Source organism: Astatotilapia calliptera, chromosome 5 (assembly GCF_964374335.1).
Source record: "Astatotilapia calliptera chromosome 5, fAstCal68.1, whole genome shotgun sequence".
Lineage (NCBI taxonomy): Eukaryota > Metazoa > Chordata > Actinopteri > Cichliformes > Cichlidae > Astatotilapia > Astatotilapia calliptera.
Window position 1 is genome coordinate 3,903,921 of NC_137426.1, and position 15,883 is coordinate 3,919,803.

The following is a 15,883-nucleotide window of genomic DNA, read 5'->3' on the forward strand; positions in this document are numbered from 1 at the left end:
GACAGAAAAGGCCTGAAAACACAGAGTTTATAACAAGCTGTTTAAACTCCACGATCTGATGCTGAAGAGAAACGTCATCTCAGTCTGCAACCATGGTGACAGAGCCTCTGTTAAACTGAATGCTAATGTCAGTATGCTAATACTGATGTTTAACAGCTCCGAGGTTGGAAATTAAGTCAGTGCCACAACTGCAGTTCCTCTGCTGGCCACTTGAGGCTGCTTCCAACAGTGAGTCAGCATCCACTGTCTCCCACGTGAAAGTATCCAACCTTACAACTAAAATAAACTATTTTACAGCCTGACGTTGAAACTGTTTTAGACTCCATGAATGCGGTTTACCTTCTTAAAAACTTTGAGATGTGAACTCGTTATTATTAAAATTATTAAAACTGTGGGCGATCGTGGCTCAAGAGTTGGGAGTTCGCCTTGTAATCGGAAGGTTGCCCAACAGTCTCGGTCGTTGTGTCCTTGGGCAAGACACTTCACCCGTTGCCTACTGGTGGTGGTCAGAGGGCCCGGTGGCACCAGTGTCCGGCAGCCTCGCCTCTGTCAGTGCGCCCCAGGGTGGCTGTGGCTACAATGTAGCTGCCATCACCAGTGTGTGAATGGGTGAATGACTGGATGTGTAAAGCGCTATATAAATACAGGCCATTTACCATTTAAATTTAGGCTATGGCTGCTTTGGTCGAGTCGACAGACATGGATCTCGACCTTAAGATCCCGATTGTGCTGTTGGCCCTCTGAGAACATTTTATTACCAATAATATGATTTGTGTTAGTTGTACTACAGCCTGTCCAAGGTACCTGTGATCCAGTTTTGGTGAGTAATTTTACACTATGAGTCAGATTGTGTTTCTCTGTGAACGCACCTGTACAGTTTTAGCTGGCCAAGCTAGCTCGCACTAATTGGTAAGTTAAAAAAAAAATATGACGAAAACCCAAATTCCTGATTACTGTCAGGTACCAACACAGTAGCTACTGTAGAGGATGCAACAGTGGGTATGTCCATCTCTGATGTGCAGTTTATAGAAAAAAAAAAAAGTTCAGTAACAAAAACCAGAGCATCTCGTCAAAGGGTTTTTATTCAGTATATATTACTGAGATCATTAAATAGACTTGTTCAATTGACAACAATCTAAACACAAATAAAGAACCATGTTTCAGTGTTCTTTAATATTTTCACATCAAAAATGAAAAAGAAGAAGCACTCTTTTATTAATAAACTGGTAGATGGAGTTTGATGGGATCTATTATTTAGGAAGCAAAGGGCAGAGAGAGGGGTTTTCACTCGTACATGTTTTTAGATTTAAGCATCTCGGTGGTTCTGTTGATCAAAGGTGAGATTTTTCATTTATGCAGTAATCTCCAGACTCGCAGATCTCGCCCTGCAGCCAAATCTCACCTCATTACTTCACAAAATAATACTGCTCAGCAATGTTCAGATGTCAGTATAAAAGACAAAATATGAGTTTATTATGCGCGACCTTCATCTGTATGGCATTGTTCTTTTAGGGGCTCTTTTACATTGGAGCAACTTTTTCATTTCAAAGTCACGGATATTTGAGACAGCAGTAACTGGGTTTTTGTTATGTCAGTTTGCATCCTAAAGATTTAATTCATATGAAATGAGCAATCAGAAAACAACCCCTCCTTCTCAAAAAGAGAAAAATGAAAATCTTCAGGCCACAAACACGGATGAAACCAAACCCTCAGAGAGGAGAAGGCGGCTGCTATCGGCTGGAGGAAAAGATGCTGAACAGGAAGTAGAAAATCGGGAAACAATCCAGGGTACTACATGAACATGTCATCGTAGCCAGGAGGGGGCATGTGGTCTGGATCCGGCCTAAAAAACAAAAACAAGAGAAACACACAGAGCTGTTGTTACTGTAGCCAGTGGAAGGTGGGTGGTTCGATCCCCGACTCCTGCTGTGCACACGTCTTAAGTCTACTTGGGCAAGGATCGAGTGTGAGTGCACAGATTGGACATAGATAAAAGTGCTGTATGAATGTGTGTGTGATTTGGTGAATGAGGAGTAACCAAGTGCTCAGCTGAATAAGAAGGTGCTGGCCCATTCACCATCGTCATATTTTATATACTGTCATTTTTTCACATTTTGTCTTATTTTTATTTTGACTCCTGGTGTTCAGGCTGAGGCCTGCAGGGCAGGGTTAGGTAATGGAGCAAATACACCGCCTGCCAATGATTAGTGGAGTCCACTGCCTGCTGTTGGACTGATTTTTGCTATTTTATTTGGAAAAGTTTTCGGTGTGTCTCCTTTATAATTCAAGATAATGCACAGTCAACCTGGAAAGCACAAAAGTTCTTGTTGCAGTGATTTCAGTTGTTCACAACACAAAGCAGAGGCTCTAACAATTAAACCCTCTTTAGTGCTTTCTGTCCTTTATTTTGGGCTGAAAAGCTTCATAACAGAAGCAGATTGAAAAACTGTGTATGCATTTCTGCACACTCACAGCACTTAAGGCTGCAAACAGAGGCATCCTTCATCTAATTATTTTCCTTATGGTTGTCTCATTTGTGAGTTTCATCTATATCAGTTTGGAGCTAGATAAATGCCAAGCAGGCGATTTTGCTTTGCTTCATTGCATTTGCTGAAAATGCTGCTGGGGACTCCTCTGCCTCTCCAGCAGGAACTTGAGCTGGACGGTCGCGGCTGTTGGACTGACACCGAGCGACTGGAACTTTAAACACACAATCTTACTACAGAACTAAGACGGGTTTTTTTTCCAGGACAACAGGCAACCTTTACTTGTTTATTAAATCTGGTTTATTAGTCTATTTAGCTATAGAGTCACTAAAATCTGTGTCTATATATGAGGCTGGAAGGTGACTAATATACTTTTTTTTCTGTCATTATCTTCACGTTTATATCAAAAACAACAACTTTAAGGCAACTTTGCATGATTATCTAATAATCATGCAAAGTTTTATTTTACAATGAATCTTGAAAATGGCACCAAATGTTTCTGTAATACATAAGAAATTACACAACTGTTGTATTTAATTTGCTTCAAAGCTGCTTTCAATTTTCTTATTTGTTCTGTGAAGAATGTATCTTTCAGTGGAGTAAATCATACAAATCTAAGATGTTGTAACCATTATAAGCCTTTATTTGGATTGACACAGAGTCAAGAGCTGCCTCCATTATGTAAGGTGGCTCCTCAAAACTCTTTAAATTGCTAAAATGGAGAGGCCATCTGGTATTACTGAGATTAAAATGGGTGCAGCTTTGTTGTGTTTCATTTCTGCTGAATTAAATCTGGTGAAGCTGCAGCTGAGAAGTAAAAAAAAAAAAATCTTTAATAAGACCACTGACTGATTTAACGCTGCTCTTGGATTTGGATTTTTGATCAAGTCGAAAGATAAGATCTTTTTTTTTGAGAATTTATTTTATGTCGAAATTCAAAGTGTCTTTGACCCTTTGAGAGGTTCAGTGGAGCCTCACAGCTGAGGAGCTGTTACAGCCTGAATTAGTGCAGACAGATGGAGGCGTGTGTGTGTGTGTGTGTGTGTGTGTGTGTGTGTGTGTGTGTGTGTGTGTGTCTCACCCTGGTCTGTGACGTCCGACGGGTCCAAACGGATCGAAGCGAGCTCCTGGGGGAACGGCTCCAGGAGGCAGAATGTCTGGTATCCCACTAGACGGGTCAAAGCCAGAGCGAGGATAACCTGACCTCAAGGGGTCGACTATCATCCCACCACCACCACGAGAACTGAGGAGGCAAGGTGGAGTTCAGAGATTCAAGAGAAGGACACGTGTCAGCTGGTTTTGTTGACTTTGTCAAAGATAAACAGGCTACAGGTTTTATCTGAAAGTGTTTAAAAATAAATCACTAGTTAAGTAACATTAATGTTATTATAACATAAAAAAAAATCCTAAACAAGTTGTACTTTCATGATTGTAATGGATGACGACGGAGCTAAAAACCACCCACCGCGGAGCGGCGGTTTCAAAAGTATTATCCAGCTTACACCACGCTCGACATCCAAACAAGACTGTTTCAAAAACAGACGTCGTAAAGAGCTCCCCAGTACAGAAATCAAACCAAAGAACAAAACGCTAATACACACTAAACACAACAAATAAAGTCCACCTTGAGTTGGTTTTTAAACACGCCCACTTTATCAGTGTACTTGAAGCACAGGTTAGGGGGGATAACATCTTGCAACACAACCCAAAAACATATACAAATGGATGCCCTCTGCCCTTTTTACATTGTGTACATGTGCTGTGGGTCATACTGGATCACTTGGCTGCCATTAAAAACCTCTCATGGGCCTTATTGGCTCTTCTGCAGGGCTCGGCCAAAAGCTCACCTTGTAAGTGAACCAGAAAAATCTTAAGGTGGGGTTGAGTTTAGCAATTATTAAAAACTGTAAGAAAACTAGTTACATAATAGCTGCGACTCAGTTTGGAGATGTTTGCTTCGTTCGAGTCTGAAAAGGGAAGTTGATGTTAAAGTGTCTTAAGCAAACTTTATTTCTAATGGCCAGAAGGAGACGACTCCTGGTGGTTATAAAGAAGTCTGTGGGAAAACGGCACTCTCTGAGACCTCATTAAACACTTTCCTGGAGATTTCATGGGCTGAGTCGCCTGTTTCAGGTCATACTGAATAAAACGGGGAGATCATTTTGTAAATTATGGCCACTTTTAAAGAAAAATAAGAGGACTGTCCAGTGTTCGCCCATTACCTTCAGATTTGTCTGTTACTCTCATTAACCTTGCTAGTCTCATCTGGTTACACAACACTAAGTGCTGACAGCAAAAATAATTAGGGCGAGGTTTTAAGAGTGGGTGATGTCACAGTAACTATGTCCATCTTTTATAACATCTATACTGTAAAAAACAATGTGCCATCAGCCGCCTTCTGGACGGGCTAAATTTAGTCTCTAAAAACCATAAAGCACAAACATACCAACATTACAAACGTGACGAAAGCGCAACAAAGCAAGACAAGCATTGAGCAACTATGACCACAGGTGTGTTTTAACCAGGTTTTCATGTTTACATAGAAGCGAAGAGTCCCTGAATCATATATAGTGCGACTTGTAGAGATCTTTTAAAATGTTAATATCTTTTTCTGACTAAAATATGTTTGATTTTGAACCCTGTATGCCAAGCAATAGCTCTCTTTATGAAATTTATACTGGTGCCACTACCTGGACTAATTGTAGAAGAGTAATGCCTGCATACTCCTGGGGTAAAAATATCAATCAGTTATTAAAGGGCAGCTTTCAACAAAAACTTGGGTTTGATTAATTTGCTTTACTTCCACATTACAGTGAGGTATTTTGACAAGCTGATACTTAAAGCTACATATGGGGAAACAAGGAGATCAGATTAACCTTCAGTGATTTAAAAAGTGTCCTGGTGGAAGGTACTTCAATACAAAGCTTGTGTTAGCACAATAGAAAAGCTCGAGCTGATAAAAAATTAATGTTAAAACTAAACTTAGATTCTGAGTCTGCAGCTGCTTTTGTTTGTCATCTTTTCTGCGACTCTCTGACATCTGAGCTTAAAGCTTCGCTTTCAGCTGGACACGCGCCAGTAATCCAGAGCTGTCCGCTGCTGTGAGGGCCGACTGTTCATCCTCAAATCCCAGATTAGGGAAAACCCAGGAGAATGCTTAAATGCATGTCTGAGATTGAATTCCATAAACAGATTTAAAGGATTTAAACATGACAGGAAGAGACAGACTCACCCAAAGGGATCCAGATCTGCTCCCCCAGCTGCAAACGGAGGAACCATGGGGTCGGGCCTGAAACACACACACACACACACACACACACACACACACACACACACACACACACACACACACACACACACACACACACACACACACACACACACGTAAACATCAAAACCAGTTAAATACAGGATCAGTCTAACATCATTTTACAATGGAAAACAAACTACAACAGCTAGCAACGTGTCAAATACGTGAAACACAACCGACGATCTTCTTCACCAACATCTAATAAAAATAAATACTTTATTTATGCTCAAAATTCACCACTGCAAGAGCGAAAACAATAAAAACACCTTACAATAAAAGTAAAATTATAAAAATGTAAAAATCTTATATCATACAATGAGCAGCTTAAACGTAAAACGAATGTGTTATGAGGTGGTAAAGACTTTCTGTATGTGTCCATGTTTCTGAGGAGATAAAAGAGTGAGAAAAATGAGTTCGGCTGCATGTCCGCTAAGTGGTGCAGAGGATGGTCTGGGTCCATTAATTATCCATAGCCATTTACCACACACAGCCACGGTCATTTGGAGGACCTTCGTCAGTTGAGGAAGACATCCCAAGTGCGGTGATTCAAACTGAATTCAATGATATGACGAACTCTCTCAGGCATGTTAATGCATTCAGCATGCGCTTTAATATTCACGCCACTGAAACGCTCCTTCGCAGCAGCGTGTTCGAGAGGAGACTACTTTTCAATCACAATCCTTCCACATTTCTGGTTGCTGCCATGACAACGTCTGCAAGGAGCACATCAAACTCCACTAACGGTGTTCCCTCTGAGTCTTAATCAGCTCACCGAGCTCGTCCATATCACTGACTAAGCGCCTCACATTCCCCATGATAATCAGTGGGACAGTTCCAGCACTGAAACCCCGGCATTTCCTCCTTTGGTCCTCTGGGATAATAGTAGGACTTACTTCAGGCAGTCAAATTGTCAGGACAACCAGAAGGTGAAGATTCTCAGAGCGAAACGTAAAGAAAAATCTCTGGTGAAAAACACACTTGATGGATGCTCAATCATCCAGGGAAGAAAATCCCCAAAAGCTGATTCTGTTCATCTGGACGCAACGTTTTCAGTGGGAGAAACTTTTCGTCACTCATCCAGGTGACTTCTTCAGTCTCAGCTGACTGCAGGTTTCCCCAATCTTATAAAGTGTACATTTGCATAATGACTTAAACTAGCATAACTGAAGGAACAATGGGCTGGGAGGTCAGTTCCTTGATCATTAATATGTAAATTCTCAAGGAGGGGGCCTAAGGGTACATCTCTCACCATCATACAGTGCGGTGATCGCAGCCATTCCCCAACTCTCTGTGAATGGTACTCATGGACATTGATCAGTGGCCATTGATCACGGGCTTTGATCAGTGGTTGTTGATCAATGGTCATGTGAATTTGCATATCAATGATCAATTAACTGATCTGCCAGCCCATTGTTGGAAACAAAAGGTTTCTGCCACTGAAAACGTTACATCCAGATGAACAGAATCAACTTTTGTGGATTTCCAAAAAGAGCTGTGCCAGACGACCATATTAGGGAAATCCTCTCTTAGTGACATCATTTAGAGCCAAGAGTAGAAAAAATAGATCAGTTGTCATTTAGAGTGGTCTGAAAGCTGTACGTAATTGTACATACATGGACCTCATATAATTTGAACATTCCCTTTCCAGGCTTGTTTGAGACGACTGAATCTGGTTCTTTTTAGACATTAAAAATGCTCAACTTTGGGACGATAGTTGATGTAGAAAATTTAGTTTTATTGCATTTTGAATGCAGAATATTGATGTCCATTTGACAATCGCTAGCTGGTTCATTATTTTACATACATAGTTACCTTATTGATTATTAAAGTATTCTGATTCTGGTATATTTAAAAGAATGCAAAAATTTAAAAAAAATTACTTTTTAAAAGGCTTCCCAAATGTGAAAACTTTTGGGAAGTCAGCTTTTGGGAGACTGAAGGACTGAGGAGACACAGTAAAGGAGTTGTTAGCACTGTCACCTCACAACAGAAAGGTTCCTGGTTCAAATCCCAGCTGGACTTTTCTGATTGTAGTCTAAAGGACTTTAAGTGGTCAGCAAAAAGCAACACGTTTTAAGAATCTGCGAGTTTAACTTTTGAAAACTAATTCTGATTCTCTAACATTTCCTAGATGTTTGGGGGGTAACAGTTTCCATCTTAACAAAAACATGTTATCTATTTATTTTATAATTCTCATTTATTTATTGATCCTACAATCATTATTTCACTTTAACTGGATCCTGCAGCTTAGAATCATCAATGACTAATGTCATTTATAAAAGACAGTTGCTCTAAGAGTAACTTTAAAAATGGAAACACACAGGCATGCTTGATTCAGCTTCTAGTAAGACTGGTGGAGAGTCCCACATCTGATTCATCCAACCTTCAGGTCTTCAGGTTCTGCCCCCTCCCTTGTCTTGTCTTTGCTTTTGCCATCACTCTGCTTGTTTCTCTGAATTGTTACTCCCGAATCGTCTCTTAAGGATTCAGGAGTGCTTTCTTACTTTCTCTCCATTATCTTGGTCTGTTCTCCTCTTAACTTTTACTTTCTCCCATCTGTCACCGTTTCTCATCCTCATCTCCCTCCCCCTCTGTCTGCACCTCTCTCGGGACAAGGAGGTGACAGCAGGAGGTCGATAAAGTGCTGACATCATCTCGCATCTCATCTGAGCGGGTCATGGCTAAGAGGACGGGGGAGGAAGAGGAGGAGGGAGATGAGATGAGGAGTGAAAGTCAGAGTGATTCTGTCTCGCAGCTCTCGCTCACACATGTGCTCATGTTTCCATCACTTCAGATGACGTTACACTGACTTCATTTCCAGGATAACCACATTTAACATCACCAAACAAAATGCGCATTTTTATCAGAAAATGCTGCCATAAGTTAAATTTAAAGTCACTTTTAGTGGATGTTAAAGATTTTCACGTTTACTATATAAACAATGAACGAATTAAAAAAAACAAAAAAACAACAACCCTGCTCTCTTCAGCTTTTGTTCTATCAAACATCACCCATTAAAACACCAGTATGTGCCAATGCACTGGTGTTTCTTAAAGTTAACTAGTTAAGCTTAGCCAGGTAGTGAACCACGTCTGCAGAGATGGACTAGAGTGAAATTAATCTAAGGGACTGTTTGGTTTATTCTTACTTTATTCTGACTAATGATTTCCTGCTAACATGGATAAATTGCACTCCATCTTATTTCACAAAATAAAATGTAAAAAAAGGACAGCTAATTTATCCAAGCTAACTTATTTGCTACATCTACCTGCCATTTTTCTATGACTACACTATAACATCTACTGTGACACACTAAGCAGATTTTTGCAGATGAGCTAAATTTAGCTCATCTGTTAGCACCATCCAACCACCCTGTGTTGGCTTTGCTTTGTGTCACTATGAATGACTAAAATACATACTGTTCTAGACAGAAAGAAAGCTGTTGCCAAAACATTCTTTTCCACCAAAGAAAAATATGTTTAAACATTTTTAAATGGAGCTTAATTCATATCGTAAGTAGTTTTTCGTTTTTCAAATGTGTAGAATCATCAGGAAAATGCCAAGACATCTGTTACAAAAGGTAGCCCAGACTCCCTGCCTTAACTATATGCTGAGCAATCGTGCTTACTTACAGTCAGCCACCCAAAGGTCCATTTTCAGTAAGGAAAAAAAACTCCTTAGTTAATATCAAAGACAAAAAAGTTAGGCGTGGTCACAGCCCTGACCTCAGCAAACGCTTTCTGATGCCTTTATCGGCTCAATCAGGTCAAACTGATTAAAAGATGAATGTATTTGGTAAATTGTGGAAATTCTAATTTTCAGAAATGATGATTATCCAGGGTACGTTCACTAGGTAATGACAAGCTGTTAACCTGTGAGACGACAATATCCTCAGCTTGTAAGTCAGATGCACTCCGGTCTTATCACGTCTGTTTCAAAAGAGACTTAACACACCAGAGAGTGGCTCCATCCATCTTTGGTACTGTCTATAGCTACGACCATGGATCATGTTATTTGATGTAATTTGGCAAGCTACATAAAATAGTGCAGCGTAATAGTGCAGGACAGGTGCAGTATATCATCCCTGTTTTGGCTAATGGCCGCTTGCTTGCGGACTGTGAACAAATATGAGAAGGAGAGTGATGACTAGTGTTTCACTAAGAGCCTTCAGACCTCTTTTCTTTACAACACTGTGTCTGTACTTACTGCTCTCTGACTCGCCTCACCCTAACCTTACTCAAACCTTCTGCTTAGCCCACAGGGTTTTTATCTTTTTTTTAAAATTGATTTTATCGTTAACTCTGTTTCCCTGGGTCTTTTCCTGTGTGTTATGAATAAATCTTCCTTTTTTGGTACCGGTAGTGGTTTCATTTTGTTGTATTTATCCGCAACACCTTAAAGGCTGGTCTGTGAAAATACTGTCGGACATAAACCGGTCCGCGGCGCAAAAAAGGTTGGGGACCGCTGATATAGAGGATGTTACAAAAACACACACACTTATTACACTCACATTCATTCTCTGGACACTTACCAGAACGTTAAACTAAGTCTTTCCTTGTAATAATTAATTTATGGGAACTTGCTTTGTGTCCCCAGAAGGGAATGTATAAACAGATTTAGGTCCCTGAACATGAGTAAAACACACACACACACACACACACACACACACACACACACACACACACACACACGCACACACGCACACACGCACACACACACACACACACACACAGCCTGAGCTCTGTCCTCATTTGCCAACAGATGCTCCGTCTAGACGTATTACAAGCCACAATCTCAGCACATCCAGGGGTGTGTGTGTGTGTGTATCAAATGCCAAAATGTCAGTCATAAATATTAATAACACGAGGCCCTGATGCCATGAAAATGTTAAGGATTACAACTTGTTGGTTGTTCATTGATTTTCCGTCATGTAGTTCTTTCCAAGTCTGCAAAGTGCAAACAAATCTAAAATCGTTCAAGGTTAAACTGGACTTTTAGACTGTTCGAATTTATTAAGTGAGTGAGTAATGCACATTAATGCACACAAAACCGGAAAACCTGAACAGGCCAGACTGCCAATGAATAGACTAAACTATATTCAGCCTGAGTAAAACTAGAAATACCACAAATATAAGGTTAAAACTTCATGAATGTACATTAGATTAATTACTTGATCCTATGCTGGTGGGAGAACCTCATTAATGAGCAAAAGTAGGTGGATATAGAAAAATTAGTAAGCAAGGCATTCGTTATTATCTCTATTTGACTCATAGTTTCAGGCAGTATCCTTTTTTTTCCACAAATGCAAAAGAGAGAGAAACCAGGAACATTACAAATATGTGCCAACCATAACTGTGTGTCACACATGACAGTAAAATGTACATATTTAACGATCAGTTCATGAGTTTTGTTGTAAAGTTTTGCATGCACAGTTTGTATCATCACCAACCAGTGAGGGTGTGTCCCCTGGCGAGGATTCCTGCTGGGAATACGGAGGGGGTCACTGTCCTCTCCTCTTCTTCTCTGCGCCTCCTCTTCCTCATCCCGCTGACTCTTCCTCTCTGCTCTCTGTCCGGTCGGTCTGTCCAGGGGGGGCAGCAGCTGAGTCTTCACCTTCTCTGACAAACTGTCTGCATCTTTGAACACACTGCAGAGAAGAGAGATGACTTCATTTATTTTTCAGCTCTATATGTTTATTTTCTGACTATACCAGAGTTGCTAAGCATGACTCACAATTCAAAATAATCTTTAGTTATCAAACAAACTGCCCTTCAAGGCCACCCTCCCTATCAGACAACCTTTTTATAATAGGCTTTTTCCAACAAATAAAAGATTTCAACAACAAGTGGGTATCAATCTGAGATGACCTTAAAAGGCAGGCTGAGTACGAGGCATACTTTATTACTATTTATACATTTCTTCCTAAAGTTGGAAAGTTTGTCCCTTACAGGATCCAAAAGTCTAACACAACAATTATAATAATCAGAACAACATAAGACAACAGAATAAAAGCTTAATAAAGTAGAGCAGCTCAAAAAAATAACCTGTCAAATGTGTGAAGCTGGTCAGTGTTCACGTGGTCGTTGATGTTCACCGTTAAGTCCGACACCTGCTGTGTGCTGGAGTTCTACACACACACACACACACACACACACACACACACACACACACACACACACACACACACACACACACACACACACACACACACACACACACACACACACACACACACACACACACACACACGATCCATTAAAAAGATAGATTAACATGGAGAATAATATCTCAACAAACTAGCAAATAATAAACTGAACCTAAATCATATTTTCTTATTTTACGCAACTGTGTGTCAGATCTTTGCATAGATCTACATTTCTCCAGTCTTACAGTGCAGTAATACGACCCGTATATGAATGACAAAAACTAAAACTCACTGAACTAAACACTAAACTAATCGAAACATTTTAATCGATACAAACTCGAATGACCGAAAAAAACACAAATTTAAAAGTAAAGTGTTTGCGACCTCACCCCTGGCTGCAGTGATGTCTGCTCTGAACATCAAGATTCAAACTTAGAAAATCTGACTTGATCCCTTTTAAGGCTTTTTATGGATCCTTACATCAGGACGGAAATGCAGGATAAACTGGTCGGTCTATATCAGTGCTCCAATGAAAAATAATCCAGAGGAAAAAATCTTCTTCTTAACCTCCTAAGACCTGAACTCTTTCATGGCATTTTAAATTTCTCTTTGCTATTTGGGCTGATTGGAACCTGATGAATTTAAAAACTAAGACTTACCAGATTTCTTTTTTTTTTTTTACATAATTTTTGTTTCTGAGAAAAACGAGATCCACATATGAGGACATTCGTTTTAAACTTTGATAGAACAGTGGCAGTATAACGTCCTCGTAATTATGCAAAATTTCAGGTTTCTGCTGTCATTAATAGAGGGAAAAAACCCACACACTACCATAATTTTTAAAGCACTATTTTAAATTGCCATTGTCTAGAAAACTAATTAAGATTCAAATCAAATGTTTATGTGCTTACCATCAGATTGAAGATCAAGGTGGAATCAACAGTGATTGCCTTGAGGAGCATTTGGGTGTCACTGTTGTTGGCTTTGTATCGCAGACTGTACAGCTCTTTGTTGTTACTCCAGTCAGCAGGCAGCAGCTCGGACTTCTTATCACTGCTGCGGGCCTGGAGCAGGAAGGTCACAGAGGCCGTGAAGACAGATAAAAACAAAGGGGGTCAATTCAATCAGAAACCTGCTTTTTCTTTTCACAATATTTGTTATCAGAATTTGGCCAGTTCACTGCAAATAACAAAACAATACATAAGAACTACAGCAAGAAATATGTGTTATTATTAGATATAACATATACTAATCTCATCACTAAGGTTGTAAGATTGTTGTAAAAAATTGTAAACATATTGCAGATTCTTGTGTTGCTGCAGTAAAACAGACTAAAACTAGCTAACATAAACAAGACTAACCCTATAATTAAAATGTGACAAAACAACATTGGTCAATAACGTAAAAATTCCACATAATAAAATAAAAAACGAACGTGGAAAAAATAAATATAATAATGATAATGATACACATAAAAATCCGGTAGAGTGAATTCATTTTTAGGTGCATAAAAATTTCTCATTATTTATATCTAAAGAAAAAAAAACTTTTCAACATGTCATCATGTTCAAAATAAAGAGAAATGTCTCATTTGGAACTGGGTCACTTTACTAAATGGTAGGTGTCATTCCAGAGTGTTTTTATGTAAAACAATCACACGGAGATGCCAAACGTTTCCCTTTTCACGTTAAATCTCATTATAAATGCTTCATTTTAAAAATAATACTGATTACCTGTTGATTTCTGTAAAATGAACAATGGGAGAGGGTGGAGGATAGCAAGGCTGCACACTAACACGAATCTGTGTCATAAACTCCCGTGGTGTTTCAGGATGACTGCCCCCAGTGGGTTAGCCAGCTAAAGATGACATGACAGTTTTGGTAAACTGTCCCTCTTAAAACAGATGCCGTCAAACTGAATATCAGCCATGACAGTTGGATTAAAGAAACCTAAAATGCATTTCTCACACTTTTAAATTCTTCGCGTTAACGTCAGCTTGACACGGGAGGTGATGCTTGTTTATGAAGCTATAGCTAATGTACATTGAGAATTACATACAGAACTCCCTTGGAAAAACCGACATTTTAAGAATTATTGGAATTACGGTCTGAAAAACATCGAAAACCACATACACAGAATCTTTTTGCTAATATTTAATTTGCATTCCACAATTTGGCGTTAGAATGATGTAAAAAGAAAATATTATCTTTGCCATAATGTGGGATAATTTAACACAAGATTTAGCTAAACTAAGCGAACTCACCTCGTCTCCTGAGCCGATGCACCTGTATCCGTTCTTTATCAACTCCCAGTGAACAAAACACACAACGGCGTCCTGCGGGCAGGTGATGTTACCTGCGACACAGGTGTACAACACCTCCAAGCCAGCCATGTTTTCCTTCAATCTGCCAACATCGGTACAGTTTCAGGCAAAAGAAATGAAAACGAAAGTCTGTGTAGCAGCTTCACTGAGTCAAGCTGCAGTTCGGTGCCAAGCAACAGGAACCATTTCCGCTTCCCGGCTTTTCAGTTTAAAAGCACCAGAGAGCTGACCGAACGGTACATATCTGCAAATATCCAGTGATATTATGTGACGTAATGACCTTTTTTCATTAAGCTTTATTTCTATTTCATTTAGTATTTTTAGCTTCAATTAAGTTTCATTTTGATTCACTCTCAGATTAGGTTTTCTTATTTCAGTTCAGTTTTTCTTAGTTTCTTGGTTACTTTTACTATAATGTGAGTGTATTTGTAAGGGGGAAATTTAGACGAAGTATTAAAATACAAACTCAACTCTTCATGTCATGTAGGCATGAAGTGTTGCGTTTTTCATCCTTACAAAACATGTGCACCAATGCACCAAACTAAAATATTTTTCTCATACCTGGGTTTTATTTTGTTTGGGTTAAATATAATAATGTTGAAATCGGCCCTACTTCAATTCATTGCATCTTAAAAGAGCTCATATCTCTGTATAACTGTTAATTTAAAACATGGGCCTCAAACTCGCAGGCCGGGGGCCACTTGCAGCCCACGTCACCCCTACTTGGGGCGTGTATATTGACATGAAGAAATATAGTACAATTTGACCCTTGAAGTTATTTATTTATTTATTTATTTATTTATTTATTGTTAGGGTGCAATAAGTGCAATGTTAAAATAAGTTCCTTAAAAAGCAAAAAATGATTTTATATGAAAGCAATATGAGCAGAGAGTACAAACATGTTGAGGGATTGGCTGTGTTAGTTCAGTGAGAGTTATTTGTAAAGAAAACAGTTTTCACTAGCAGTCAAAAATCACTTATTTCTGCATTTTTATGTTGTTAAATAAATATAACAGAAATGCTGCCACGTGTCTGGCCAGAAAGAGAGTACCAATTTGTTTATTTGGCAGTTCAATGAAAGGCTTCAGTTAGTTAATAGTGAGGGAAGAAATGCGTTCACCTTTGCAATTTTATCTTGTTATACAATATTTGAAATTCAAAAACAAACTAAACACTACATTTTCTAAGATATTTGTGTGTTTTCTTGTTTGTTTGTTTTTGTACTCCTAGAACACTAAAGTGCTCTCCAATAAGATGACAATGCCAGCAGTGGCCTACAGCTTTAAGACCCCTGATCTAAAGAATAAAGATATGTACGCATCAAAAACACAAGCGATAATTTAAAAAAATCTAAAATGTCAGTTGATTAATTTTCAGACGGCATTTTATGCTTGTTATTGTATTATTTGTGTGAACCTATTTTAATGATCCCAACTTGATCAGGAAAAAAGTAAATTTATATTTTTAAACCGAGTCAATTTTGTTTTGATAAAACAAACGCAGGGTTAGCGGAAGTGGTTCACTGTGTACGGCTTTTTGTTTTGATCCCATTCAAATAGCCTCCGGATGAAAACAACTATAGGACAATAAATGTTCCGCTTTGTGTGCTTACTCTGTTT

General features: G+C 39.1%; 1 protein-coding gene across 1 annotated transcript; it reads right to left on the reverse strand.

Annotated features, from left to right (window-relative positions):
* Nucleotides 1-1,064: 1,064 nt before the first annotated feature.
* psmf1 (proteasome inhibitor subunit 1) lies at nucleotides 1,065-14,446 on the reverse strand. Its single transcript, XM_026166713.2, has 7 exons — nucleotides 14,205-14,446; nucleotides 12,853-13,005; nucleotides 11,841-11,923; nucleotides 11,246-11,443; nucleotides 5,719-5,775; nucleotides 3,568-3,729; nucleotides 1,065-1,843 (listed from the first exon to the last, which is right to left on the reverse strand). The coding sequence occupies exons 1-7, from the start codon at nucleotides 14,331-14,333 to the stop codon at nucleotides 1,792-1,794; spliced, it is 834 nt and encodes a 277-aa protein (XP_026022498.1). The 5' UTR covers nucleotides 14,334-14,446; the 3' UTR covers nucleotides 1,065-1,791.
* Between the last annotated feature and the right edge of the window lie 1,437 nt (nucleotides 14,447-15,883).